The sequence below is a fragment of the Parasteatoda tepidariorum genome, chromosome 12 (assembly GCF_982258835.1).
Source record: "Parasteatoda tepidariorum strain Cologne lab strain chromosome 12, Ptep-v5.0, whole genome shotgun sequence".
NCBI classification, from domain to species: domain Eukaryota; kingdom Metazoa; phylum Arthropoda; class Arachnida; order Araneae; family Theridiidae; genus Parasteatoda; species Parasteatoda tepidariorum.
In genome coordinates this window covers 13,599,740-13,627,726 of record NC_141766.1, presented here as the reverse complement: position 1 = coordinate 13,627,726, position 27,987 = coordinate 13,599,740, and the positions used below count along the sequence as shown (strand labels likewise).

At 32.6% G+C, this 27,987-nt stretch overlaps 1 protein-coding gene across 1 annotated transcript; it reads left to right on the top strand.

The window, feature by feature from the left end:
• The first annotated feature begins 539 nt into the window (after positions 1 to 539).
• babo (TGF-beta receptor type-1 babo) lies at positions 540 to 26,448 on the top strand. The gene is made up of 9 exons (XM_071188165.2): positions 540 to 805; positions 3,598 to 3,715; positions 5,670 to 5,833; positions 6,281 to 6,523; positions 17,429 to 17,659; positions 21,274 to 21,441; positions 22,011 to 22,292; positions 24,913 to 25,043; positions 26,271 to 26,448. Exons 1-9 carry the CDS (start codon positions 745 to 747, stop codon positions 26,394 to 26,396), a joined length of 1,524 nt encoding a protein of 507 aa, XP_071044266.1. The 5' UTR covers positions 540 to 744; the 3' UTR covers positions 26,397 to 26,448.
• Positions 26,449 to 27,987: the final 1,539 nt, after the last annotated feature.

Genomic DNA, 27,987 nt, shown 5'->3' with positions numbered 1-27,987 from the left:
TGCTCGACTTCGCGCGCAGGTCGTCGGGCTACCGAAGCGGGGGTGCCATCCCATCTGCAGAGGATCAAAATTGTGATGGTATGTCTTCGGATCATCCTCAGGGATGTTTCCCAGACCGTCACCAATGGCCCATTGTGCAGCTCTAGTGCGACGTAAATTAAGCACAACATTGTAAAGTAACAAAATTGTACTAAACAACTTTCTTAGCAGAAAAAAGAACTATGTTTTACCTAATTGTAAAAAATTTTATTTCTTTATTGTTAAAATTCGATTTTCTGAATTGAATTATAGTACATCCGAATGAGCGATATAATGTCGCCAATAGCCCATTGTGCAGCTCTAGTGCGACGTAAATTAACAACAACAACAACAACATCAAGTTCGTTTGGTCGATTTGAATTATTTTTTTGCAGTTCTTCGTTGCTACTTAAAAGATAAAACGCACTAATAACTGATTATACCAGTTTGAATAAAGGAACAACTAGTGCGGAGCACTGGTATTACTAGTTTTCATTTTGGTACGGTTAGTGCGGAAAACTAGGTGACCAGTGGCGATATTGAAACGCGCCTGCTGTGTGGAGGGGGGAAGAGTTTTTTTTCGTCAATACTGACAGACCGTGTAAAATAAACAATAATATGATTCGAAAACTGAAAACAGATTATTTTAAATGATTTCTAATTGTAAATGCGCCCACTTAATATATCTACGATCTTGCGTAGATTTTTTACTACTAATTTATTATAATGATCTTTTATGTCGGAATTATATTTGCTTTTTTCTTATGGGAAAATAACGGAACTCTTGGTATGTTTAGCTACGTATCAAAAATTAATACATTCTTGTAAAAAATAACAAAACTTTATCTTTAAATTTATAAGAATTATGAAATCGAATTTTTTTAGGCTGATTTGTATAAAAATTATGCTTTATAAATACATGAACATTTCCTAGATTGAAATTAGTGATATGTAATGTTATCTTCAGCAGATTTCAGCTTTGTGGGACATATTTACCCTGATTTTTTATTGGTAAAAGTTGCGATTCAAACAATCTCTTTTCTGACTACCGTGCACTGGTTATTTTTAGGTCTGAATGCTCAACTTAAAATGTGTGATTTGTTATAATTTGTTTGATAGCTTGAAGGTTAGCTTTGAAATATTCGTTCTACAATTTTTTGTTTTTAATCTAACGTTATCAACTATTTTTAATTGTAAGTTTTTATTTTAATAATTGTCTTTGAAATATTACTTCCTATTAATATACAGCCATTTGTCAGATATAAGTGCTAATTCATGTAAGTCGCATGAATGCCTTATGTTGTCAGATTTTTTGGGTATCAAAATAAACTTTTATGTGCTTCATTTACAGGAGGTGATATATAGATACCCTGTAACACTACATTATATTCCTAAACAAAACAAATTGCTTTTATGTTTAATTCAAAATCCATTTATAAGCACATCAATTAATTGTGAGGCAGTATAAATTTCAGCAGACACCACTAAATAAGTCCTACATTAATGTGAGAGTTATACCAGATTTAAACGCTAGTGTTCTTCAAAGCAAGGCTGAAGTAAAGGGATATTTTTTCTTGGAATCGCATAGCTGCCAATTTGTAAGGTTGTAAAGTAATGCTGAAGTAGAAGGAATTTCTTAAAATTACGCATCTTCAGAAAGCATAACTACTTAAATAACAAATCTTAAACATATTTTTTAATTGATGATTCATCATTGTAGGTAAAATAATTGTTTTTAAACTTTAGAAACTAAGATAGATGTAACAGTCCCTAAGAAAAATTGACATATATAAGCTTATATATATTTACTTATACATTAGACCATATAAGCTAGCTGTTTTGGTTTAGTAAAAGGTGGTGGGATTTTAATTCTCTACTTTTTATTACTTAATGGGGTCAATTCAATCATATGAGCAAATGCAGGTTAATGATCAATGGCTTTGCAATCATATGGGCAAATGTAGGTTAATGATACTGCCCTGAACATTGAGGTTTTACATACTTGCTATTGAGCTCATTAAATTTTATTAAATTAAAACTTCTAAGTAAAACTAAAATAAAATTTATCATGACTTAACCTTCATTAATATCATGGTTTGAAGAAAACCTATTCAAAATAAATATTAAAAAAAAATGATTCTTTGGATTTAAGGAAGCATTTAAAAATTTTATAAGGGTTTATGATTTCTTTATTTTTGCTGACAAGGAGAAGAGGAATATGGGCAATGCTTACGAAAGATTGTGAAATCTCGTCATTATCAGTTTTTTTTTTTAAAAAGGGGAAAACTTTTAATTTTGAAATTAAATTAAGGAAAAGAAAGTGAAACTACTTTCAATAGTTTCAGGAGTCAAGAGTTTTAAACATTAAAGGTTCTTGTTGAGCAATTTTGCTTTCTGATTTTTCCACTCATACGCCTGCTTTCTGACTCATACGCCAAATATTTGCCAAGACCACTGGATGCACCAGTAATCCATACAACTTTATTATTCGATTTTTCTGGAATATAGAGTGTTCTGAAAGTTCTTATGTTGACGATTCAGGAATTTTTTATTGAAAAAAACTTTTTTTTCTTCTTGGAACAGTTATATGTGCCACGATGGCACAGTGGTTAAGACATTAAGCTGTCATTTTTAAGAACAGAGGTACGATCCCCAATGGCAACTTGAGGCTCAGATGCAAGAAATTCGAGCATGCGAACGAGAACCTTATTGGTGAAATATATTTACCTGTGAAAAACCCATCAAAATTTTTACCTGTGAAAAACCACCATTCTCGTTTGCCTCTCCAAACTTGCTTACAAGATATTTCATATCCAATGTAAATGCCACTTAAACATGATCGCTTATTCACTCGCCCGTTTCCTTGCCAATGTCCATTGGCTCATATATGATGAAGATTTCCCCTCAATATGCGAGCAAAACTTGATTCCTTGTTTCTTTTAGACTAAACGAACAATCCTATAATATGTGGATTATGCACTGAAATTTATCCAATTCGGCTGAAATTCCCACCTGCAGAATCTGCATCACCAGAGATACTACGCAGGAAATTGTGATGCATGGTTATAGTATATTTATCTACATAAAATGAATAATATGTTAGTATTAAAAAAATACTTAAAAATTTAAATAAAAAATATTTATTAAAATGCTTGAAAATATTCATTCATTTTGTTTTACTTTGCTCAATCTACTGATAAAATAATTTATTTTCTTACATACATGTATATATTTTTTTAAAACAGTGTTTTTTCCTGTGGCATAGAATAAACAATTTGAATTTAAACTATTTGTTCTCTGTAAAAAATATAGTTCTTCCACTAGATCTCTTTCCAAATCAATTGACTGAAGGATTTTGTCCTGCTTTCTACTAGTCTTATTCATTTGATATTGAATCTGTATAGAAAAATCAGAGCCAATGGAACATGCTCAGAATTGCTTCAACTTTTGAATTGAATTTGGTTATTCAACTGCCAGTTTCTCAAAAAATCCTAAAATTTTTATGTTTAAATGCAGGCAGATTTTTTGTACTTTCATGCATTTAGTTTTGTTTAAACTTATTAAAATTTCTCTGTTTAGCATTGAAGTGCCATTGTGATATATGTGGAGAATCAGCAAACCACAGTTGTGACACTGATGGTCTCTGTTTTACGTCAACATCCTTAGGCGATAATGGAGTTATTACACATTCATATAGGTAAATGAAATTTTATACAATTTATGTTGATTATTGTTTGTTGCTGCATTATAAAATTACCAGTCTTTTGTACATTAAGAACTGATTGTTTTTTCTATTAAATTTTTAAGTGCAGTTTCAGTTCATAAACTTATTGCACTGCTTTATTTATTTTATATTCTAATCGTATAAAGCTAAATTTCGAAAGGTTTAAAATAGTGCAAAATATTTAATTTCCAGAAATAAGGAGAACTTATTTGCTTTGTTAAAAAATAAATATTACGATAGCAACTTAACTTAACTTAACTTTTTATATTATTTATTTATTTATTAAATGTATCATTTGTCGGAAATATATTCTTTCGTTTCTTTTTTGTTCAATTTTGGTGCATTGCTGAACTTAAATTGATGCATTACAATAATTTTTTGCATTGCATAAAGAATATATTCTTTCATTATATTTTATTTGTTCAATTTTGAAGGATTGCAAAATGGAAAAAAGTTTTTAAAGTTGTTACTTTTAAGGACAAAGTGGTTTATGGAGGAATTTAAGGTAGGAATATATATATATAGAGGAATTTTTTAGGGAATTTTAAATGTGAAAAGGACCGATTATTACATTTCAAGTATTTGAAAAAATATTCAATGCTAAACAATATTTTTACCTTGAACTTAGAACTACTTTGAATTGTCAAAAAATAATTAAATGCATGATAATTAACTACCAATTTTGCTAATTGTTTAGTCAGTTATAATTATAATTTCCTACCGTTTGACAAGTTCATTTTAAAATAATCATAATTTAAATATAAATGAAGTATACTTATAGAGTGAAATGTCCCATATCCGTAATCGCTGAGACTTTAGCAAGTCTGGAAAATAGATTTTTCCGGATAATAGGTCATTGAAGTTTAAAGGCAACAAAGCTTGTATGCTGGTGGGTGTTCTTTTCAAACACTATTAATATTCAGCTTCATTAATGTTCATAGTTTATATTTCTGACTGAAGTTTTTCTTTAATTTCTTGTGTTTTCAACAATTCTTTTAGTGTGCTTATTGAAGCATAGTAAATGTTAAGCAGTAAAGTATAGGAAAAGCAACAAAAAAAAGCATTTTTTTTGCAATACTTTTTATCTAACAGATTTCAATCGTAAAAAATGATTTTTTGTTTTTTAATGCAAAAATGATTTGTTTATTTTGATTGTTGAAAAGTCCCCGGAAAACAGACCTTTCTTGTAAATAGACAACCAGAAATCAGACTTGTCTATTCAGTACCATAAAATATTTTTATATGTATTACAAATGAACTCAAAACTTTTCTTTTAAAGCAATATAAAAAAATTAATGATAAAAATCAATGACAGTAATTAGTTTCTGCAATATATTGTAATTGCTTTTTGAATGTATTACTGTATAGCATTTTTATATGCACTACAAATGAACTCGAAGCTTTTTTTTCAAAGAAATATTTAAAAAAAATTAATGAATAAAAATCAATGACAGTTATTAGTGGGTGCGATGTATTGTAAATGCTTTTTGAATGTATTTGTATTGAAGAGTGATTTCTTGTTTATATCAGTATAAATTAAAAATGTTAGATTCTGGAGCTTCTTAGCCTGAAAGTCAATAATGCTGAATTTATGTAGATATATTTTTATTATATACCTAATCTTTATTTCAACCACTTAATGCAGAAATGGTATAAAACCATTGATTAAATTCTTTTCTGCAACAAGTGAATCAATTATTAAATACATATTTATATAATTTTTTACTTATACATGCATAAATTATGTTTTCTAAGCAATTCAATAGAAAATTTATTATTGTAAAAATCCTCAATGTTGTTTGATAGTCATTCAATAAAAATAATTGTGATTTTATTTTTAAAGGAAATTACTTTTTTAGAAAAAATTCATGTTTATTTTATCCTTTGTTAAAGTATTTTGTTTTTTATTTATAAATTATTACTTAAGGTGTTTTCCAAAGAAGGAATTACAGCCTCCGGAACATCCTATGGTTTGTCAACACTCAGAAAGTATAAAATCAAAGACTCTTTTTGTCATCAAGTGTTGTCAGAATTATGATTACTGCAATCGAGATTTATCTCCCACACTGGCTCCTCCAACATCAGCTGCTGGTAAGATCATTTCATTATATTAAATTTAAAACTAGTAGTTTTAATTATCTTAAGGTTATTGTTTATAACTTTCATTTAATCATATACTATTAAATTTTGTTTTTGTGTAAGATATATCAAAGCCTTGTAGAGTCAAGGCCAATACATTCGTTTAAATCATGTGATATGGGGTCTATTCCTTTTTCTCTCCCTTAGAAATTAAAACTGTTGCTGCATTATATTTTCATTAAGCATTGAACAGTTATGATCGATCATGTTTGCGAAAAATATTGTTAAAATATGTATGTTATTGGATCAATAAAATATAACTGTCGAAATTAACATTTTTACCTGCAAAGAGAAATTGATACCAGTCATGCAGTATCAAATTTTTTCCAATTCAAATTGTTAACTAAGTAAATAAATTTTTTGTTGTTGTAATTTTTATGTATTGGCAATTTATTTTAGAAAGTGGCATGCTTGATAAGGAGCCTCGATTCAATACACTGGAAGTGATTATAATAACTGCTACACCTATTTGTGCAATATGTTTATTTGCACTGATATTTTGGGCTGCATGGCAATTGCGTCAGAAGCATCGCAGGTACCAAGTTGATTGTGAAAATTCTTTAGAAAGCTGTGAACCGATGTTACCTCCTGATCATTCGATAAAAGATATGATTGACATGACCACATCTGGCTCAGGTTCAGGTATGGTTAATTGTAATTTATACATCAATATTTTTGTTAAGAGGATTTAATTATTTTATATAGAGAATTGTATTATTGCTGAGAGCTAAAATTTATATATGGAATTGCTTGCATTAATTGTAAAAATTCTGTTCATTTTCTTTTAAAAATTGTGATATAGAGAGAAATGTTTACCTTTTTTTTTTTTTTTACTTTAGAGAAAAGGCTAATATCTTGAATATGAGTTGAATCTATACCCCACATTTCCTTTGTTGCGTGTTACCAACATTAAGCAAATTAACACAGGGTTCCCACAGTCCTTAAAAACTGCTTAATTTTTATTTTGGAAAATAAGGGCCCTTAAAAGTGCTTAATTTTGGTTCAAGGTTTTTAAAAGTCCTTAATTTTTTGGCATCACTACAGTTGATAGAAACAATTTTTTTTAACAAAATGAATTTCTTTTAACACTTAGAATTAGACCATGCATCGACGGTAAAGCGTTTTAGTGAGACAAAAATTAATGTGTGTAAAGGGGGGGGGGTACAGGCAAGGGGTAGAAAACATGACTTTTCATTCATATATTGGTTCTTACATTAATATATTCTGCCCTTTGCGTAGAATGATACTTTATGAGGTGAAGCATTCTAAAAGAAAAGAATAGCGTGGACAAGGGGAATACTGCACATGGAAGAGATAGTACTCTTTTTTTTGGGGGGGGGAGGGGGCAGTTTTAAGGTACCTAATTAGATCCTTTTACACAAACCCCTAACAAACAGGAAAAGAGGTAGACCCAGGCTGAGATGGCTGGATTTATTTGAGACTGATTTCCTTACTCTAAAAGAGAAAAACTGGCGAACAAGTATCAAAAGTAGAGAGAAGTGGATTCGAAATCAAAGGAAGGCACTTGCCCACCCTGGGCTGTCTAGCCAGATATGATGATGATGAATTAGAAGACCCGCATTAACCTTCAAAATTGGCAGAATTCAAGAAATTAAGTTCTACTAGTAATGCATCTGCTTATAGGGATTAAGTAAAACGCTAAGAAAAGAAGTATCAGAGAAAAAAAGATTGAACTAGAATCCATAACAAAAACTATTTCCTAAAATCTCTGATTAAATAAATTTGTATAATATTTCAATGTGTAATAAGTAACTGTAAATTTATAGAAAGCATAACATTTTTTAAAATTCATGATTGTACTAAAAATTAAGCAGATTTGTAAGAAACAGGATTTGAAAAATCCCATCCCACCTTGGTTTTTCTTCAAGAACCTAGGGTTTATTGGTAAAAACCAAGTATTTTTTCAAAAATACTTAATTTTTTTTCCTGGGACTAAATAAGAAAGCACGATTTGCTTTTAACAAGAAAGTTAAATGTTTGATAACTATTCATAATTTGTTTTGTTGCAATGTAAAATTTTTTTTTAAAGTTTAAGATTGTTACGCTATTATTTTTATTTCTTAAGGATAAACAGATTTGCCTGGTAATTCTTTGGCGAGCCTGTTGTATCAGTGCTTAGACTTAGACTTAGAGGTTGGGCAGCTCTGACGAGCAGGGCACATCTACCAGAGGTCTATTGTACCCAAACCCTAAAATTGTGATTAGCATGAAAGCCCTATGGCTGAAATAAAATTCAGCAAGCACCTTACAGGAACATCTTGCAGTTCCCAGGCATTGACGATATGCTGCCCTAAATGCTCAAATCTTTGAGCAGAATAGACCTCACAATCACAGAGTATGTGTCGTGATGTCTCTTCTTCTAGATGACATCCCCGACAAAGAGAATTGGATTCTATTCCCATAATGTTTAGGTGTCTCCTGAGGATACAGTGACCAGTAAGAAGACCTATGATCTTCCTTATACTGTTTCTATTAAGCTTTAAGAGCTCCTTTTGACGTACACTAGGACAGTCTCGATTCAGCTCCTTAGCTTGTCTCTGACCGCCAGCAGCGCGCCACTGCTCATGGGCGATCATGCCGTAGAGCTTGAATATGGTTGCCCTAAATGAGGAGGGAGAAATTCCCAGCGCAGGTTCAGGGCCCCAGAAAATTGCATTAGAGCCAGCCCGTGCTGCTTCGTCAGCTAGCTCATTTCCACCGATACCCATATGTCCTAGTACCCAATGCAAGGATACCTTGTTATGAGCGGACAGGTCACAGAGGACCGAGAAGCATTCCCACACTAACAAAGAGGTGAATTTACACCTTGACAGTGATAGGAGAGCAGCCTGACTGTCAGAACAGATGCGGATAGTCGTATTTTGATATCCTTTGTCTAGGCATAACTTGCAGCACAAGATAATGGCATAGACCTCAGCCTGAAAAACGGTGGCATAATTTCCCAGGGGAAAGTGAAGTTTGGTACCATCATTGGAGCAATAAATTCCTGCTCCTGATTTGGCACCAATCTTTGAACCATCAGTGTACCATATCAGGCATTTGCCTTTAAGCCACCGAGGAGAATTAAACCATTCATCTCTAGTAGGAAAATGGATCTTGAAGGGCTTGTGAAAAGCGTATCTTAGCGACATATAATCACTAGGCATAATAAAAGAGGATAAATCCATCACTTGTGAAACAAGATGTCCCCATGACAAGTGTTTGGAATTCTCTTTCCATAGGCCAAGGTACATAAGACGCTTTACACCTGTCTGAGCTTCAACTTCAATGTGTAAGTTCAATGGAAGAAGCCCAAGTAAGCTCTCTAGAGCAGCTGTAGGAGTGGTCCTGAGACAGCCTGACAGGGCTACACAGACCATTCTTTGTAGTCTGTTAAGATTAGACCTTGCGGAGCTCAATCTAGTCCTTGACCACCAGACGATTGCGCCATAAGTGATGATAGGACTAATAATCATTGAGTATATTCAGTGGACTATTTTGGGGGACAGTCCCCATGTTCTATCAATAGCGTTTCAACAAGACCAGAAAATTTTCCTGGCCCTGTTGGTACAGTATTCAAATTGAAGACCCCAATTTAGTTTGGAGTCAAAATAAACCCCGAGAAACTTGACTTTCTCCGTGAGTTCCAATTTATGGTCCAGGTAGTATACATTACCTAGATCAAGTTGCCTTTTCCGTGTGAAGGCTACATAACTTATCTTGGATGGATTGACAGATAAGCCTGATTTAAAACACCATCTAGCTACTTCTAGGAGTGCATTATTCATGATATCAGAGACAGTTTTTCCATGTTTGCCTCTGACAACAATAACACCGTCATCAGCGTACCCGATACAGGGAATGCCAAGAGCAGTTAACCGAACTAACAGGGAGTCCATTACCATACACCATAGGATAGGGGACAGAACCCCTCCCTGGGGGCATCCTGCAGTTGCATGCACTTTCATGCTTGCACCCAATAGAGAGGAACAAACATACCTAGAGGATAGCAAATTCGCTATCCATCTAGTAATTATTGAGTTTATGCCTCTGTTCCTAAGTGCATTGATGATAGTCTCAACAGGGACTTTATCAAACGCACCTTCAATATCAATGAATACTGCGAGAGCCATCTCCTTATCTGTGATAGATTTCTCAAGCAGGTAGGAGAGCTCATACAGAGCGGTGTCTGTAGACTTGCCTGGTTGATAGGCATGCTGTGTGGAGGACAGTGGCCTTTCTATGAGCACAGTGTCTCTGAAGTGTCTGTCAATTAGCTTTTCTATCGCTTTCAACAGACAGGAAGTGAGGCTGATTGGTCTGAATGATTTAGCCTCAAAATAATTCTCCTTACCTGATTTTGGTATGAAAATCACCCTGGTATTCCTCCAAGAGAGAGGTATATACCCAAATGCTATGCAGATCGAAAAATCCTACATAGAATAGGGGCCAGTGTACTCACCCCCTGGATAAGCATCATTGGTATGATGCTGTCCATGCCTGGTGACTTGTAGGGCTTAAAAGACTTTATGGCCCATACAACCTTCTCATAGGAGACCACCATTTTGGCGGCCTCCCAGTCATTCCTACTACAAGTAGTTGTGGTAGTAATATGTAGATTTTCATTCTCCACAGGATGAAAACCAGGGAAGTGTGCTTCTAGTAATTCTCCAAGAGCCTCTTCCCCTGATTCACTGTATCTTCCGTTTGTAAGACGGATGGCATTTAAACTGCAATTAAAGTCTTTAGTAAGAATTTTTGCAATCTTTGCAGTGGCAGAATTAGTATTAATGCCATCGCAGAAAGTCTGCCATGAGCGACGTTTAGATGCTCTGATCGCCTTGTTATAAGCAGTTAGAGCGTTTCTGTAGGACTGCCATTCTCCAGATTTCTTTGCTCTGTTAAATAACTTCCTACATTTCTTACGTAATTTACTAAGCTCAGAAGACGACCAAGGAACTCGCCTTGAGGAGCTAGTAGACGTAACCTGACAAGAAATATGATATGAATCGAGTATGATCTGTTGCACTTGGTCAACAGTCCACTCCACATCATTAACATTATTGTACTTACCAGAGAAGCTCCCCATCTTCCTCTCCAGAGCTGCTCTAAAGGAACCCTAATCAGCTGTTCTGGGGTTCCTCCTTACGACCTTCAGTCCTGAGAGGCCTTTAATAGAGAAAGTAATTAGTTGGTGATCTGAGGCAGTGACTGCCCCAGATACCTTCCAATCATTAATGTAATCTACTGAATTAGAGTTACATAAAGTAAGGTCAATGACTTCCCTTCTGTTATATGTAACAAAGGTAGGTTCATTGCCTTTATTAAGGACATACAAATTAAAATGTAAAATGTGTTCCTTGAGTACATCCCCCCACTGGTTACAATCACTGCTACCCCACACTGTGTGGTGAGCATTTGCATCACAGCCAAAGATGAATCTACAGCTTGAACTACAGTGGGCAATTAGGGCCCTAGTAATGTCAGCTAATGGATTCTTCTCCTCATAGGGGAGATAGGCTGAAACTATGACAAAATCAGAGATTGACTTATTATCATAGAATTTTAGCTTTACTGCAACTAAATCCCTGTTAAGAAATTTTACAAGATTAAGGGCATTTAGATTAGACCTAGCCATTATGCAGGTCCTGGGAAGATCACAATGGGTATCATAAAAGATATTAAAACCTTTAACATTGAGACCCATTATTCTGCCCTTGCGGGTCCAAGGCTCTTGTATAAGAGCAATATCTAGTTCTCCATCATTCAACCTTTTGGCCATAAGGCTTGAGGCAGCAATGCTATGATGGAGATTGATTTGACCAACCTTGATTGTAGCCATTGGTTAGCAGTATGAATGAAACCAGAATGGCTCCTACCTATCCTGGTTATTTTTGGAAGAAAGATCTTCCTTTATCAGCTCCATTGCTTCATCAATACCAAGCATGGAAACTGGTGAGTCGGGTTGTAATGTTACGTCTGACCCCGAGTCCAACCCAAGCTCTGAAAAATCAAGAGCCCCAATTCAGTACCGTCTTTACGCATGGGCACACCCGGGCAGTGCCCAGGGGCCCCAGGCACTCAGGGGGCCCTTGAGAATCTTACTTTTTATAAATTGTATTAAAAAAAAAGCTAAGAATAAATAACTTTGCATTATATAATTTTTAAAATAAATCCCAAATAGCAAAATATGGTTTATTTTCACTCAGCAGAAACTTTTTAATGTAAACCTAAAAAGGTTGGTTATGCGGCTTACGTGTAAATCTTCTAACCTTAAAACGAGATCAGTGGCCATCTGCTCTATTCTACGCACATTACCCTCATCCAAAACCTCGGATAACAACCTTCTATATAAAAACCTTAAATCGAGGTTGACTTAGAGTTTTCAAGCTTGAAAAAAATCCTTTAATAAAGCTAGTCTCAAAGTGAAAATACTCTTAAACCTAGGTCATTGTAAGGTTTCTTTTCTGCATGCTCAGCTAAAATCCACCTTGCTTGTCATGAAATTCTAATGAGCAATGCAGTTTGATCTTATCGTTAGTGTGTGACGTCAGCTAAGCCGTCATTATGGACCTAAGTGACCTTATTTAAAAAAAAAGTCTTAAAAAATAATTTGTAATCCTTTTAGGATGAAAGGTTTAAAAACTGCAATATTTTTGTCCTAAAGCTTTTTAGTACAAACACTTTCGTTCGACAATAAGAAGAAAATTCTGACAGAAGGTAGCCGTAAGGTTGCATGCTTTTTGGGATATATACTAGTGTAAAAAGTGCGCTTTTTTTTTTCTCTAAGAATAGTGATTGATTACCATGCAAACACCAATAGTTTGAATAGTTTGTCACTAGGAAAAATAAAAAGTCAGCCGAAATCTATTTTTCTTCGTTAAAATGAAGTTTTTAGGTGCTCAACTCCTTAAGCGATAATGTCTCTTAATATGCTTGAGAACACCGAAGTCAAGCATTACTGGCTACGGTCAGTGTGAGGGTGGGTAACCACTTGGATCAGTCTGCGTAGGGACCGAAGATGTGCGGTATGGGTCCTCGTTAAACTGTTCTACCGTAAAGTGCTCGACTTCGCGTAGGTCATTGGGCTACCGAAGCGGGGATGCCATACCCTCATCAGAGGATCAAAATTGGGATGGCATGTCTTCGGATCATCCTCAGGGATGTTTCCCAGACCGTCGCCAATAGCCCGTTGTGCAGCTCCAGTGTGACGTAAATGAACTACAACAACAACAACTAAATCTGGTTGACAACTAACTCTGTTTAGTATTCATAGTTAATTAAAGTAATAATTGAAAGTGTTTGGAATCATACGACAGCAACTTTTAAACTGGTTATGTCTGATGTGCATTGAAAGATGTTTAAATATTGATATTATAATAACTGACTTTTTAATAGTTTGATGAAACAATTCATACGTTTTGAATTTTTTAAATTGCTATACCCTAGCCGCAATGGCTCAGGTGATAGAGTGTTCGCCTTCCAATGAGGTGAACCGGGTTCGAATTCAAGGATGGCTGGTCGATACGAGTCTGCATCCGGCTTGCACAGACCACAGGGCTGACGTGAAATATCCTCAGTGGCAGACGGATCGTGGGTTAGAGTCCCTTTGCCGTCAGACTAACCGTGGGAGGCTCTCGTGGTCTTCATCTCCATGTAATGTAAATACGGGTTAGTTCCACTGAAAAAGTACTCGACGAATGCAAAATTTCTCCCGATACTTGATACAAGAGCTTCTTTGTTTTCTATATTGAGTTCAAAAGTAAAAGGCTACAGACTTGAACATTAGAAGTCGTAAACCCAAAAATTGGGTCGGTTGTTCAATGACGGTTATAATAAAAAGGAAATAACTGTTTAACCCTTGGCCGGGATAGCCTGGTTTGTAGGGCACTGAGCCCATGTACGTGGGTTTGATCTCTGCCGGCGAAAACTCCCCGTGTAGTAAATGGTGACTGATGCACGTTAAGTCTGTCGAGTCACAAAGTCCTCCATGTTCCCATAACAAGTCATACCTCTGGGGGTACTGATCCAGGAGTTTCCTTGTCTTCTGGATTGGTTCAAAATTACAAGGCTGCGGAATTGAACATTGGTAGACGTAAACCCAAAAATTGGGTTGGCTGTTCAGCGACGGTTACAAAATAAAATACAAAACTTTTTTTTATATCCCTATGCTTTTTAATTTACTTATTTTAATTAGCTTCTTCGTTTTGAAAATTACTTACTATTTGACGATTGCAATTTGTTAGCATCTCATTTATTTAAGAAAAATTATGCCTAGTTTAAAAATGCTTTATTTTATGTGTATTGAGTTTTTGGGGCTATAAAAATGTGTTTTATCTTTGTTAAAATTATTGCATATCTTAAAAATGCTTAATTTTATGCATGTGAAGTTTTTTAGTTCTATTTTAAACAGTATGAAATGTAATAGGGGCCTAAAACATTTCTGTGCCCGGGGGCCCTGCTTGCTATTAAGACGGCCCTGCCCCAATTGAACTTACCTTGGAATCAGGGGAATTTGCCGGCCAAGGTTCATCCTCCTGTTCCATGTCCTCTTGGACATCAGGTTCTACAGAGAGGTCCGATGTTGTTGGAGCCTCAACTGCTTTTTTCCTGTTAGAATCGTGGATAATTTTAAAGACTCCACGATCCACTCCAGTCAGTGCGCAAAAGTTTGCCCTTGCGATTGCTTCAGCGTCTTCAGGCTCCACCTCAAAGATCCATCTAGAGGTGCCAGGTCCCACAGCACTTTGCAGAACCCTCCACCCCATCGACTTCAACCCTGGGTTTAGTCTCTGAAGACGCCATAAAAAGGTGCTCTGTTCAGAGAATTGCTCCTTAGTTTTAAAGGCAACCTTCACGGACTTGGGAAGCTCGTTTGCCCCTATGACCTTGAGCTTAAGGTTACCCAAGGCTTTGTTGTTAAAGTGGTCTTTGATCCACCCAACAGTAAAATCATTGCATTGAATTACCAGCGCTCCTCTTTGGAGGTGGTTCCTATAAATCTCGGGCAGTCTTTCGCCACCAGGAGTGGCGTCAGTCCGCTCCAAGATTTCCTTCAAGATGTTATTTGAGTTTTCCAGAGAAAGCTTATCCGGAGGAAAATCCTCCAGGACTATAGCAATCTTGGTAGACCCAGTTGCACAGGCAAAAGAGACCCCAGATTGGAGGCCCCCGATTGGATCCCCCTCTCCAGCTCGGCTATCCCCACTAGGGGGAACCACTCCGCTGGATTGGGCTTTCCTCCCAGGAACAACATCCTCCCTGGGCTTCTTTCCAATTTGGGTTGGCGCATTGGGAGAGGGAGTTGCATCAGAAGACCTAGGTCTCTTAGCTCCTCCACTCGCCGCAATGGCCCTCATTTTCCTTAACTTCTTCTTTCGGCTCTTGGACAGTCCAATGGTACCAGACACACTGTCTCCCTCTCTCTGGTGACCAGAGACTCCTACAGAGGAAGGGCCTGAACCTTTGGACGCCTCACCAGCATCCGAAGCAGACTGCAAAGCAGCGGTATTAGCACTGGGCTCACCCGAGGGCTTACCATATGCTACTGGAGACTGTATAAGACTTTTCGAACAGGAACCTCTGACTAATTCCTGAACGCATCCCTTGTTAACCGGCGCGATGGATGATGCCGTATCCAAGGATTTTCGTTCACTCTTCATGATGTTTGCCTGCCATTCAGTTACCCAGTGAGGGGTATCCAGGGGGCACCACGTGGAGGCGGCAGGCATTACCCCCCTGTATCAGTGCTTATAAAATAAAAAATATAAAAAGTGCAATAAAAATATAAAAGTGCAATAAATAAATAAATAAAAAAATTTTTATTATAATGTATCAGTGCTTACATTATAATAATTTTTTTTTATTTTTTATTTATTGATTTTTTTGGAAGGTAAATAATTTGCACTGTCAGTGGTGGCATATGTATATTCAATGATAAACAATCACACTATTTTTTGAAATCCTTAATTTTTCAAAAAACTCTTTAATTTCTTCAAAAAAAGTCCTTAAAAGTGCTTAATTTTTGCTCTGTTGAAAGAGTGGGACACCATCCCAAAATGTCAACTTTCGATATCATGTTAGCTTTTGAAAGACATTACCTCTTCTAAACCATCAAAAATGCCTTTCAGGTTTTGTTACATAGTAGAATTATATGACTAAATATGAAAAAAATAAATAAATAAAACTCAGAAATTGAAATAATTTCAAATTATGAAAAATCATTATAAATTGATTGATTCATTGAACAAGAAAATTCATTTGAAAAATTATGTAATTGAAAGTACAGTTTTGTACTGTAGTACATTATATAATTGTACTACAGTTTTACCATGTGGTATCGTTGTGGTTTGTGATATCTAATTATCAATATTTTTAAGCTAATTTTAAATGTTCTTGTGGATAACATTGCTATGTCAGTAATACTCCCCCTCTTTTTTTCCCTAACTTTATTATTAGGCATTGTTATAAAAGCAGACCAACAAAACAAAGTGATAAAATTTTTTTCTTCTATTTGTATTGCAGAGAAATATATTATCATTTTATTACTTTAATATTACAGAATAAAATCTAAGAAATGCACTAAACAAAGACATGTTTTACTGCTTGAATCATGCACAAAGTTGCGTTTTACTTAATAATGAAAGAAATTGCTAAATAATGGTGTGGACTATGGGTATCGACCCTGCTCAATACACCTTCTTTTACATTTGTTTTGCTTTCAAAATAGTTTGTCTCCCTCTCACATAGTGGATTGCTTTCTGAAAGGGATTCAAAGAAAAGAACTGTTCTGATAATAGATTCTGTTTAGAGATTCTTTACTCAATAAGAAAGAATACTTAACTTCCTTACTCAAATAAAAATTAGTTTTAAAGTAATTTTTTTGATTAAATCTCAGATAATCAAATTAATGATTTACAAAAACTTTAAAAACAAACATTGCTTGCAATTCCTAGGGGGGAGGGGGTTTAAACCCTGAAAACCCTATCCATGGTGCCACTGCATATGGGACACTATGGAAACGCTTTTGTCCGCAGCCCCCAGCAACAATTCCGCAGTTGCAATTCACACTACGACAGGAATGGGCAGCAATTCCCGAAGAGCTTCTTAACAACATGGTCAGAGGATGTTAATCCTGCATAGCTGTCAGAGGTGATCATATACATACTAAAGACTGGAATTTCTTTGCCAATCTTGTGTAACATTAACGTTTTGGTCGATTGTACAATTGTGTTTTAAGCCTATATTTCAATAGAGTTCCTCACTGTTCCTGTTGATTACATTTTATTTGCAAGTTGTTTACTTTCCCATATTCTTACATTTTGAGGATCCTTTGGTATGATTTTTATCGATTTTCAACACTGCTGTTCAAACTTACATTCGAAAAACCACTATGTCTTTAATTTTTGTACACTAGTGTATTTATGTGTATCATTTTTTTTGCTAATATTTTATTAAAATCTTTGTTTTTAAATGTGTGCAAAATTATTTTTATATTTACTGGGGTGAAAAATTCTAACTAAATATATTTTTTTATTTAAATATTAGGGCTTCCCCTTTTAGTCCAGAGGAGTATAGCAAGACAGATACAGTTAGTTGAAATAATAGGAAAAGGAAGATTTGGAGAAGTTTGGAGGGGACGTTGGAGAGGCCAACCTGTAGCAGTAAAGATATTTTCATCTAGAGATGAACGTTCTTGGTTTAGAGAAGTTGAAATATATCAAACAGTTATGCTAAGACATAGCAATATATTAGGATTCATTGCTGCTGATAACAAAGGTGTGTATTTCCTAGAGCTTTTTTTTAAACTCAGTTAACATAATATTTTTTATTGTAATACACAAGAAGTATTTCACCTATGTGTGTGGCGCAGCTTATCCTCTCTGGACCTTGCGCCATTAAAACTTACATTCAATTCAATTCACTTATGTGTGAACCCCTTAAATTGTGCACAAGATGCTGAAAACTTTCTAATTTAAATTGTCCACATTTTTGACAAAGTACCTTCATTTACGAGAGAAACTTGCATTCACGTTTTTTTTTCTCCTCCAATTCTAATATTTCTTCTAGCTCACTAACCCTCTCTTTGCGATGTTAAGTTTTATCAACAAACTTTAAAGTTTATAAAAGCTACTCAAAATTTTGATCCAGAACAAGTGGCCAATATAAATATTGATGAAGGCCATGTTTTCAAAGATATTCAAGAAATTAGTGGTCTATCTAGAAAACTTGAATATGTTTCTTAACAAAAAAAAATTTAAAAAATGATCGATTCTCGACTTAATCAGATTCTGGAATTCAGAAACAGTCTCAGAAAGATTTTTACAGGATGGCCAACCACCTTGAAAACCTAGAATTATCAGGGAATTTTTTTATACTGGAAAAATCGGGGAATTTTAAAGAAAACTAGAAATATTTTTCTTAGATTTTTTTTAATTTTACTAATTTAAATTATTTACTAATTTTCTTAATTTAAATTATTTTACCATCCGCTATACCGATTTTTTTTTTAGGTTACGATATTTGCTTCTGTTTTTAAAAGTAGGTTTTTTTTCTTCTAGTCTTTGGGCTGAATCCATTTATGGTTTGTACCGATGCTTTGGTGATAATTTTTTTTCTATTTTGGCAAAATAATTCAAAATGTTTTCCAATGAAATCTGAGAATTATTTTTCCTCAACCAAGTCAACCAATCACACATTTTCTTACCATCTCTATCAGCAATGTTTGTCAACAAATAGTTACAATTGTTGCATTAATGCTAATTTTATTTTAAACTTTTATAACATACCGTCGTTCGGGGCTACTTTGTGCAAATTCGAAGTCGGCATTTTTCAAGTGCTGCTATTCAGTATTATGTTTATTTCACGTTAAAAATGTGTGGAATTTGAAGATAGAAGTCTCTTCTATTACTACAAACATTTTTTCGAATTATAAAACAATCTCAGAGTGTGTTTCGTTCATCCAATGTCAACAATTTTCCGAGGACGTCGGATGTCGAGAAGTGTGCGTGGAAACTTTAGCTGTGAAATGCAAAGACGTTGATAAAACAATTGTCGTAAGTGCAAAATTTTTTATTTGTACATTAATAAACAATTATATCATGTTAGCGTTAAAAAAAAATTTAAAATTAATAACAAATAAACGGAAAATGAAAAAAAAATGCACTGTGGGTCTACTTTGTGCAAAGTTTCATTCGTTTTTTTTTTTTCGACAGAAAAATTGTCAGACGTTATAAAAAAAATACCTCAAACGAGAAATTACCTTGATTACACTTTAGAAAAGTTGCTGCAATGTTTGCAAGCAGTTGCTGGTGGTATGTCGATTGCAGAAGCTTCTCGGAAGTACAAAATCCACAGAAATACTATCTCTAATAAAATTCACAAGAAACACGTGACACGTGCTGGTAAATTATTATTTTTCTTCCAAAGAATTAATCAAACGATTTAACACATAAAAATATATTTTATAGGACATCAGGTGATTTTGACAGAAACTGAAGAGCAAGTTCTGTCGTGTTCATTCAAGCATGTTATGTTCAAATTTATCAATATTATAAATGTTAATGAATATGTAATAACTATTATTTTTGAAATATCATCCGTTTCAATGTTAAAAAAAGTATATGGTTTCCTTTTGCTTAAACTCAAATTTTTTGAAATAAACATTCTTTTTAAGAAAAAAATCTTCAAAATAAATGTTTTTTTTAACGCTGAAAATTATTTTCAAACTAATATCTTTACATATCTTGATGTTTTTGTCTTTAAAAATGTCAACAATTAACTTTTTTAACAATTTTATATCAATATTTTACTAAAAACATGATTATTAAACTGAATTCCTATTGCTGCACAAAGTAGCCCCATTTGGGGGCTACTTTGTGCAAGGTATGTTTTGACTTATTATTCGTAAATATTACATACAAATAATGCCAATATTGATCAAATTCACTCGTCTGAGTCCAGTTATGAATATAATATCGATAAATTTTACTAAAGTTTGAATTAACATAGTTTTTTTACATGTCAAAGTTCAAAAACTGCGAAATCCTGCACAAAGTAGCCCCGAATGACGGTATTTTAATTGAAAAAAGGTTTTTTTTAAGAACCAACTATATGTAAACATTTAATTTTACATTTTTGTTGGTGGATATTTGATTTTTGATTCAAAATTCGACTTGTATAGTAATCACAATAACGAATATATATATGCATGAAAATATCTTCTAATACTACCATAACTCAGCTCCCTAGCTTTTAAAATAGCTATTCAACTTATAATATATTCCATTTTGCTCCTATGTTTGTCATCTGATGCATAATATAATTACATATTTTACTTATATTATTTTTATTGAAAAGTTAATAAAATAATTAATAAAATAAATTAAATGCATTTATTTTATATTTGAAAAATTATATTAAAAGGTCAATAAAGACCAAATTTTTTACTGCTCTGACTTTGATGCTTTTTCGATTGCGATATTATTATAGAGAAGTTATTGTAAAATTGAAGAGGGATATTTTTATGATATGTAAAGTAATTTTGGCGGTTATAGTTTTCCTACTATACCAAGAAACATTAACTAATTGTAAAAGAATCATTAACAGAGTGTTAATGATATTAAAAAATACAGAAATTAGAAATTTTAGTTACAGATTAAATTAGTTTTATTGCATATCCGATGTTGCTAATATTGTCTATGATAGTCATTAGTCATCATTAGAATGAACAGCAAAAAAGCAAACAGGAATGAAACATTTGTTACCTTCAAAAAAACTATTAAATTTTTAAATCCATTAACGCTAAGCAAAATACTGTAGGTAGCTTTTTGTTTTTGAAAGATCAGGCTGTATTAGAAATTAAATCTTAGTCCTTATTGAGCCAAAAGAAAAAAAAGAGATGAGTTCAAAAATCAATAAAGTGTTTCTGAATGAGCATTCTCTTGTCAGTAAGAAGACAAAAGCAGCAAGAAATAATAAATTTAGAAAAAAAAGTCTTTATTTTCTACATTTTTGTGATTAAGAAATATTTATACAATGCAAAAAAAAAAATAGCTTGGGTTAAAAATATATATATATCTATACTACAGGGGCTTATTACTGTTCAGAATATTGTTGCATTAAAGATAGATTAATCTTAGATTGTATATAAATTCTCCCAAATCCCAAAATTTTATTATTGTAGAGGATATTATAGTATTCAATATTGTTAAAATCCAGAATTGATTGTCAAACATTTGTGGCATTGCAATATTCATAATTGAAGAAGTACAATATAATTTGTATTGTAACGTTTTAAAAAGTTATTGAAAGCTGTGCAAAGTTATTGAAAAGTTATTGAAACCTTTAAAAGGAAATATTATGATTATATAATTTTCAAATTTGTGTTGTAGATAATGGCACTTGGACCCAATTATGGTTAATAACTGATTATCATGAAAATGGGTCTCTGTATGATTACCTCAATAAAACTACTGTGGATACTGCAGGAATGTGCAAAATGGCTTATTCCATTGCAAATGGATTGGCACATCTACATATGGAAATTCTTGGTACTCAAGGTAAATGAAAGATTTCTGTTAAATTTATTTATACGTTTGTTCATTTTATTAACTTTATTCACCTGTTCAGCATTATTTAAATTATGATAAAGCAAAGATTTTGCACAATACTTTCTGCTATAGAATTTTCTGTGTCCCTATATCTTAAACTCAAACTTGTCAATGATCACATTAAAGAATTGGATTTTTAAAAATTCTGCGGAATTCCAAAGCAATTACCGCAGAAAAAGTGATTGAGAAACAGCATAGATTTTAGTAGAATCTGTGCAAATAGAGTATGTGACCAAGTGATAAGTCTAATACGCAATTCAAAATTTTTTTTGTTTATCAGGAAACATTTTTTCATTGTGTTCAGAAGCTCCTGCAATTCAAATTTTTTTGTTTTTTTGTTTATCAGGAAACATTTTTTCATTGTGTTCAGAAGCTCCTGCAGGCACGCATTTCACAGTTGTAGGGCTGCAGGTTGAGCACTCCCACCCTAAATAAAATAAAATGTTATAATTTTAATAACTCTCTTATAATTTATCACTTTTTGTGCTTCAATAGTTTGTTTATTTTTTACATTACAGGAAAGCCAGCCATTGCTCATCGTGACCTGAAAAGTAAAAATATACTTGTAAAAAATAAAGGTTCTTGTGCTATTGCGGATTTAGGCTTAGCAGTAAGATTTGATTCCGTCTCAAACTCTGTTGACATTCCACCGAATCCGAGAGTTGGTACAAAGCGCTATTTAGCTCCAGAGGTATTAGATGAAACAATAAATACAAACCATTTTGATTCCTTTAAAAGAGCTGATATTTATGCATTTGGTTTAGTACTTTGGGAAATTGGACGTCGCTGTGATATTGGAGGTAAGCAAATTGAGCTAAATTGATTTTTATACTATGATTGAAATGCTTGCATTGACTAAATTTAATTGTAAAAATTTTATTGCTTTTAATTGTAAAAATTTTATTGCTTTTAATTGTTAAAATTTTAAGTTTTTTTGTAATTATATTTTAACCATGCGGAAAATTTTAAAATATTTTTTGTCTCGCCATTTTGATTCCAGTAAGGAATAGTTTATAACTAGAAAGTAAATAAATCCATCATTTTTTTTTTCATTCTGAACCAAATGATAAAGATTATATATAGAGAGATTTTTTTTGTTTTAAATTTTATTTGTAAAGAAAAAAAATATATGTTTATATATAATGGTAAATTATGAACAGTAAACTTTACTTCCATTTAATGTTTTGAATTAATTAAAAATAGCACCCTAAAAATGAGAAAACACTAGACAGTGCAACCTCGAAAATCCGGACTGCTGGGGGGTTTGGAAGGTCCGGATTTCCGGATTTTAGATACCTTACTTGAATTGATAGAATTATCGAAGTTTCGAATTCGCTAGGCCGATTTCGCGATTAATCACGTGTGTGTAGACCTCCGACGTCAATTTTAACATAAATATACTCTTTAAATAATAAATAAAAGACATTAAAAATCAAACTTTCGTCATTTTCCCCCGCAATCGATCGTTTAGATAACATAACATTAGCAATTAAAACTAAAAATATAGGCTTAAAACGCGAGCTGAATTTCAACTTATAACCGAAACAGATGCTTCTAGACTAGACTGCACCAGCTGATACTAATCCTTTTTTTGTTGGGGGATGAAAGAACTTGTCCCCGCTTCCTAAGCTTCAAGGTTAAGAAAGAACCAGTTTTCTTTCATCACAAGGGGGAAAAACAAGGAGATGGAAGAAATCCTCCTTCTAAGGTGATTCCCCTTCAGGAGGAGGGGGATTCCCCTTTATATTCTTTGTTATCCATACAGAGCTGATAAGAATGACTGGAATTCTCTTATCAGCTATGAGCTGTCATTCACACCCCACCTCTACCTCTTCATCTACTTCTTCATTGTTGGAGAATAGTTGTGGTTTTGCATTAAAATTTTTATTTTAAGCGATTTTTTTAAAAATTTTTCTTTTGAAAATTTTTTCTGATGAACTGGACGTATGAGTCCGGATTTTAGAGATTTCCGGATTTCAGAAGTCCGGATTTTCGAGGTCGTACTGTATTGAAATAGATTAAGACTCTACAATATAATAATGTAAAATTTTATTCAATTGAAACAAATTGGAGTATAGTAATTTATGCTCTTATACTGGGTTCTTTATTTTCCACAATGTTTGCCTTCAAGATAATCTTTTTCTTTTTTTTTGAAACGCAGAAAACCTCATTCACAATAATATACATTTGATATCTTGTGAAATTTATCACCTTCTCCATAACTTGATGGTATTTCTTTTTAGTCATCACAATCGAGCTGCTGGCTTGTTTTATATCCGTCGTTGAACAGCCGACCCAATTTTTGGGTATACGACTACTAAAATTCAACTTCGTAGCCTTGTAATTTTGAACCAAGGCAAGGAAACTCCTTAATCAGTACCCCCAGAGGTATTGATTTGTTATGGGAATATGCAGGACTTAGCGACTCGACAGATTTAACTTGCATCAATCACCATTTACTACATGGGGAGTCTGCGGCCGGCGGGGATCGAACCCACGAACTCTTGGATATGGGCCGAGCGCCCTACCGGCCAGACTGTCCCATGCCTTCTGCTATCTTGTTCTTCATCAAGGTATCTTTTTGGAAGGCTGAAACAAGATTTTGATTACTGTCTCTTCAAAAATGTTACTGCTGCTGTATCCTTACCGCCCAAGTCTGCGTGATGATGTCTTTTAGACTAAATATCCAGTAGTAGAAGAAGCACCTTCTCTTTTGGGGTGTAGCTCCTGTGAAAACATTTTTTTCTTGCTCTATCGAAGATTTGCACTTCTTCTCTTTTGTGTGCAAGATACTAATCTCCTTCATAACTTTTAAGTGCGAAATCGATAACCAGTTCGTCTCATACTTACATACTTACTCATCTACAGCTCTTGTTTTGTTCAGTAAAAATTCAATACGCAAAGCTTTTTAACAGGCTTTCTCCAGTTTTTCTTTTCGAGAAGTATTTCTTCTATCTTCATCAGAATTGTCCATAGAGGTTGTTTTTTTCTCTTTTTTGTATACATTTTTATGATTAAATTTTCTTTTTAAAAGTTTTTTTTAAGACAATATTGTTTTTTTGGGTTATTGTTTTGGTCACAACAGAAAAATGTACTCTATATGATGTGCCTAGTCTATGAAAGTTATTATGCTTTTACTAAATGAATTATACCTAATGAAATTAAAAATTTAGTAATTAAATTTTCCCTAAATAAGCAGAAAATATCATAGTACATTTCAATGATTATTTTTAATTACATAATGGCATGTTTATGTTTTTTAAAAGTATCTTAAAAATTAGAACTTATTTCAACATATTTTTAGACTCATTAGAGTGATATAACTGTTTTGCAAAAGACAATATAAAATAATTCGGTATGACTTTTACTATTTTCACTACACTTACTGTACTTATTAACTTATTATTTCTTTTTATTTAGGTATACATGATGAGTATCAGCTACCCTACTATGATATGGTACCATCTGATCCTAGCATTGATGAAATGAGGAAAATTGTATGCTATGACAAATTAAGACCACCAATACCAAATAGATGGATGTCATGTGAGGTAAACCTTTTTAAGCACCACAATAAAATTATGTACAATACAATTACATGGATATCCTGCTACACTCCAATACTGTAAATATCCTACCATATTATACATTTTGAAGTTAAAGTCTGTAACTCATACTGAATATAGAATGTTTATGGGCAATTTTTGTAAAAATTCCCCTTTCACTATACACATTTTTCAATTGATTACTCATTGTAAGTATCTCTAAATTGTTTAAGTCAAAATTCCTTTAAATCTAATTTATTAAAACAAGAATAAAACATTGAGCTGTGATAGCATAGTGGTTAAGTCATTCAGCCGTCATTGTGAGGAACTGTGGTTCAATCCTCAGCTTCAGTTTGAAGCCCACCCAGTTTTAGGTTGTCTGGGAAGTAACCAGCTTACCAGGTTGTTTTGGACAGCTAATTTTTAGATTGTTCTTTGTTAAAAATGTACATAAAAAGAAATTACATGACAAATTCTTATAATATCATGCATAACTCTTAATAGTATGTAATTTTAGGGAGAAATATCTAAGCCAATAGGTTATTAAATTCCAAAATAAAAAAATAGTCTTTAGTCAAATATCAAAATTTCTTCGAATTTGAAATCCAACAATGTGAGTTAAGACAATGTTCTAGTATGAGCTTACAACCTGATTTTCTTGAAATAAATAAATAGATTTTTAGAAAATTTCACTGTGCGGTATTCCTTCAACAAAAATTTTATTTGAAATTGAAATAAGATGTTTTAAACTTACATAATTTTAAACTAAAGACATCAACCAAAAAAATTACTAATATGATACAGTATTCATGAGTAAAAAAAAGAGTAACTCAAATGCAATTAATTTTGATGAATACAGATTCACACAATTCATACTAATGCCATATAACATTGCTCCCATCACTTCTAAAAAGTAAATTGTCATGTCTGTGGTGAGAAATGATTCATTATTTTGACAAAGCTGGGCAAATAGAAAAATATTTTTGCTATAAATAGATGAAAACATGAAACAGCAACTTATCAGAAATTAAGTTAGAACTTCACATCAACAACTTAATGCATTCTAATAAACACATTAGAAAAAAACACAGCTCTTTATATATCCTAAAAAGAAATCTTGCTTTAAAAGAGGTGAATTAATTCAAATGTTTTAGACACTACTTCTAATTTTTTTTTTGTCATTTAATAATAACTATTCTTTTAATGAATACAATGTTATTTTCATTATTTTAGGCCTTGCGAGTAATTTCTAAAGTCATGAAAGAATGTTGGTATCACAATTCTGCTGCTCGTTTAACAGCTCTTCGCATTAAAAAGACATTGGCTAATCTTGATGCTCAAGAAGAAGTGAAAATATAATTTCTTTTTGTCTTTTTAAATTCAAGATTTAAACGAAGAAAAAAAAGAAAAATTGATATAGATAAAATCTGGTGCGTAATTATGTTTATTAGACTTTATCTATTCATGATTCTTAATTAAATTTGATTTTATTCTATTTTTAATAGGATTAAGCATGAATTATACATAGTCTCATATGTTTTCTGGAATTAATCTCATCATAATTAGTAGACATCTCATGCTGTTATTCTGTAGATATTATTCACAAGACTGATTTTGATATGAATGGGGAAATATAAATTATTTATCAAAATCAGAATCATTTTAAGTCATTAATTTGAAAAATGTTTTTAGAAACATTTTTCAAACTGTTTTGCATTTTAGAAACACCCTATTTCTGGGTATATTTTAGTTGGTCTTCATGTACATTTTTGTATTTGTTTATGAATTTTATATTTGTTTATGAAAATTAGACTAAGTTGTACATTTTTATTTTGTGTGATATAATTTGATTAATGTTTTTCTGTGCAAATACAACTAATTGTGTTTTATATGATGTCATGAGAATTTCTCAATATATATTTGGTGCTCACCCTATAATCTTGCATAAGCCGTCCGAAGAGGCATGCTAAATAAGCTATACTCTTTTTGTGCTAATACTAAAATATAAAAATTTTGTATTTAAATGCAAAATTTTAATGTATATAAAAATGCGATGTATGATGATCTATACAGCAACTTATTTGTAAGTGGCTCTGACTATTTATTAAAAAACTATGATTTGGTAAATAATGCGAAAATTATTGACAAAATGTGAAGTTTTTTTCCTCCAAATATATAAGTATTATATACTTACAAAATTACATGAACTGAAAATATTTATGTATTGATTTTTAAATTGCATATCTGATGTAAGCCTATAATTTCTAATAATTTTTATTGAATTTCTGAGTGTAAATATGTAAATAAGTTTCTGACAGTCTCTTTTCTTAATATTCACTTATTCTATCAATTCAAAAGAAATATTTTTTTTAATGTTGAACTTTTTAAATTGAAGCAGCTTATACCTGCATGAAAAATTATACTTTTAAATAAAATCTATGTTAAATGCATTTGGAAATAGAATTAAGCTTAAATTGTTCCTTAATCAATTATGAATTATATAAATAACCAAACTATGATAAATTTAAATAGGCATAAAATTAATAACTTCAACTTGTGCATTTGTAAGTATCACCTTTACAAGAAAAGAATGTGCCCATTTATGAAGATACTCATTTAACATTTTTTAATACTAGCTTTAACTGTTAGTTTCAAATTTGTTGTTGGATTTAAATAGTTTTTTATAATTTTCATTGCCTTATGCCCTTTAGAAATTGTACAAATTTTTTTTATTTACTTAAATGCACATGTGTTTTAGATATTATTTCAAAAATATAGTTTTACCTTCCAAGTTCAAAGTCATAAATTCATCAGTAGGGAAGAATTCTTTTTATTTATTTATTGTTTGTTTCAACTTTTTTTTATTGTATTTTGATATTAACTATTAATTAATTTAACTATTATCTGCAAATTTAATTTCATTTTGGAGTGTAGATATTTGTTGAATTAA

Bases quoted from the DNA above. Each gene is read 5' to 3' on its own strand.
- babo (XM_071188165.2), top strand. From the start codon at position 745: ATGATCTTTTATGTCGGAATTATATTTGCTTTTTTCTTATGGGAAAAT. The intron at 5,834-6,280 runs GTAAGATCATTT...AATTTATTTTAG, and splicing joins TCCTCCAACATCAGCTGCTG to AAAGTGGCATGCTTGATAAG. The intron at 17,660-21,273 runs GTGTGTATTTCC...TTTGTGTTGTAG, and splicing joins CATTGCTGCTGATAACAAAG to ATAATGGCACTTGGACCCAA.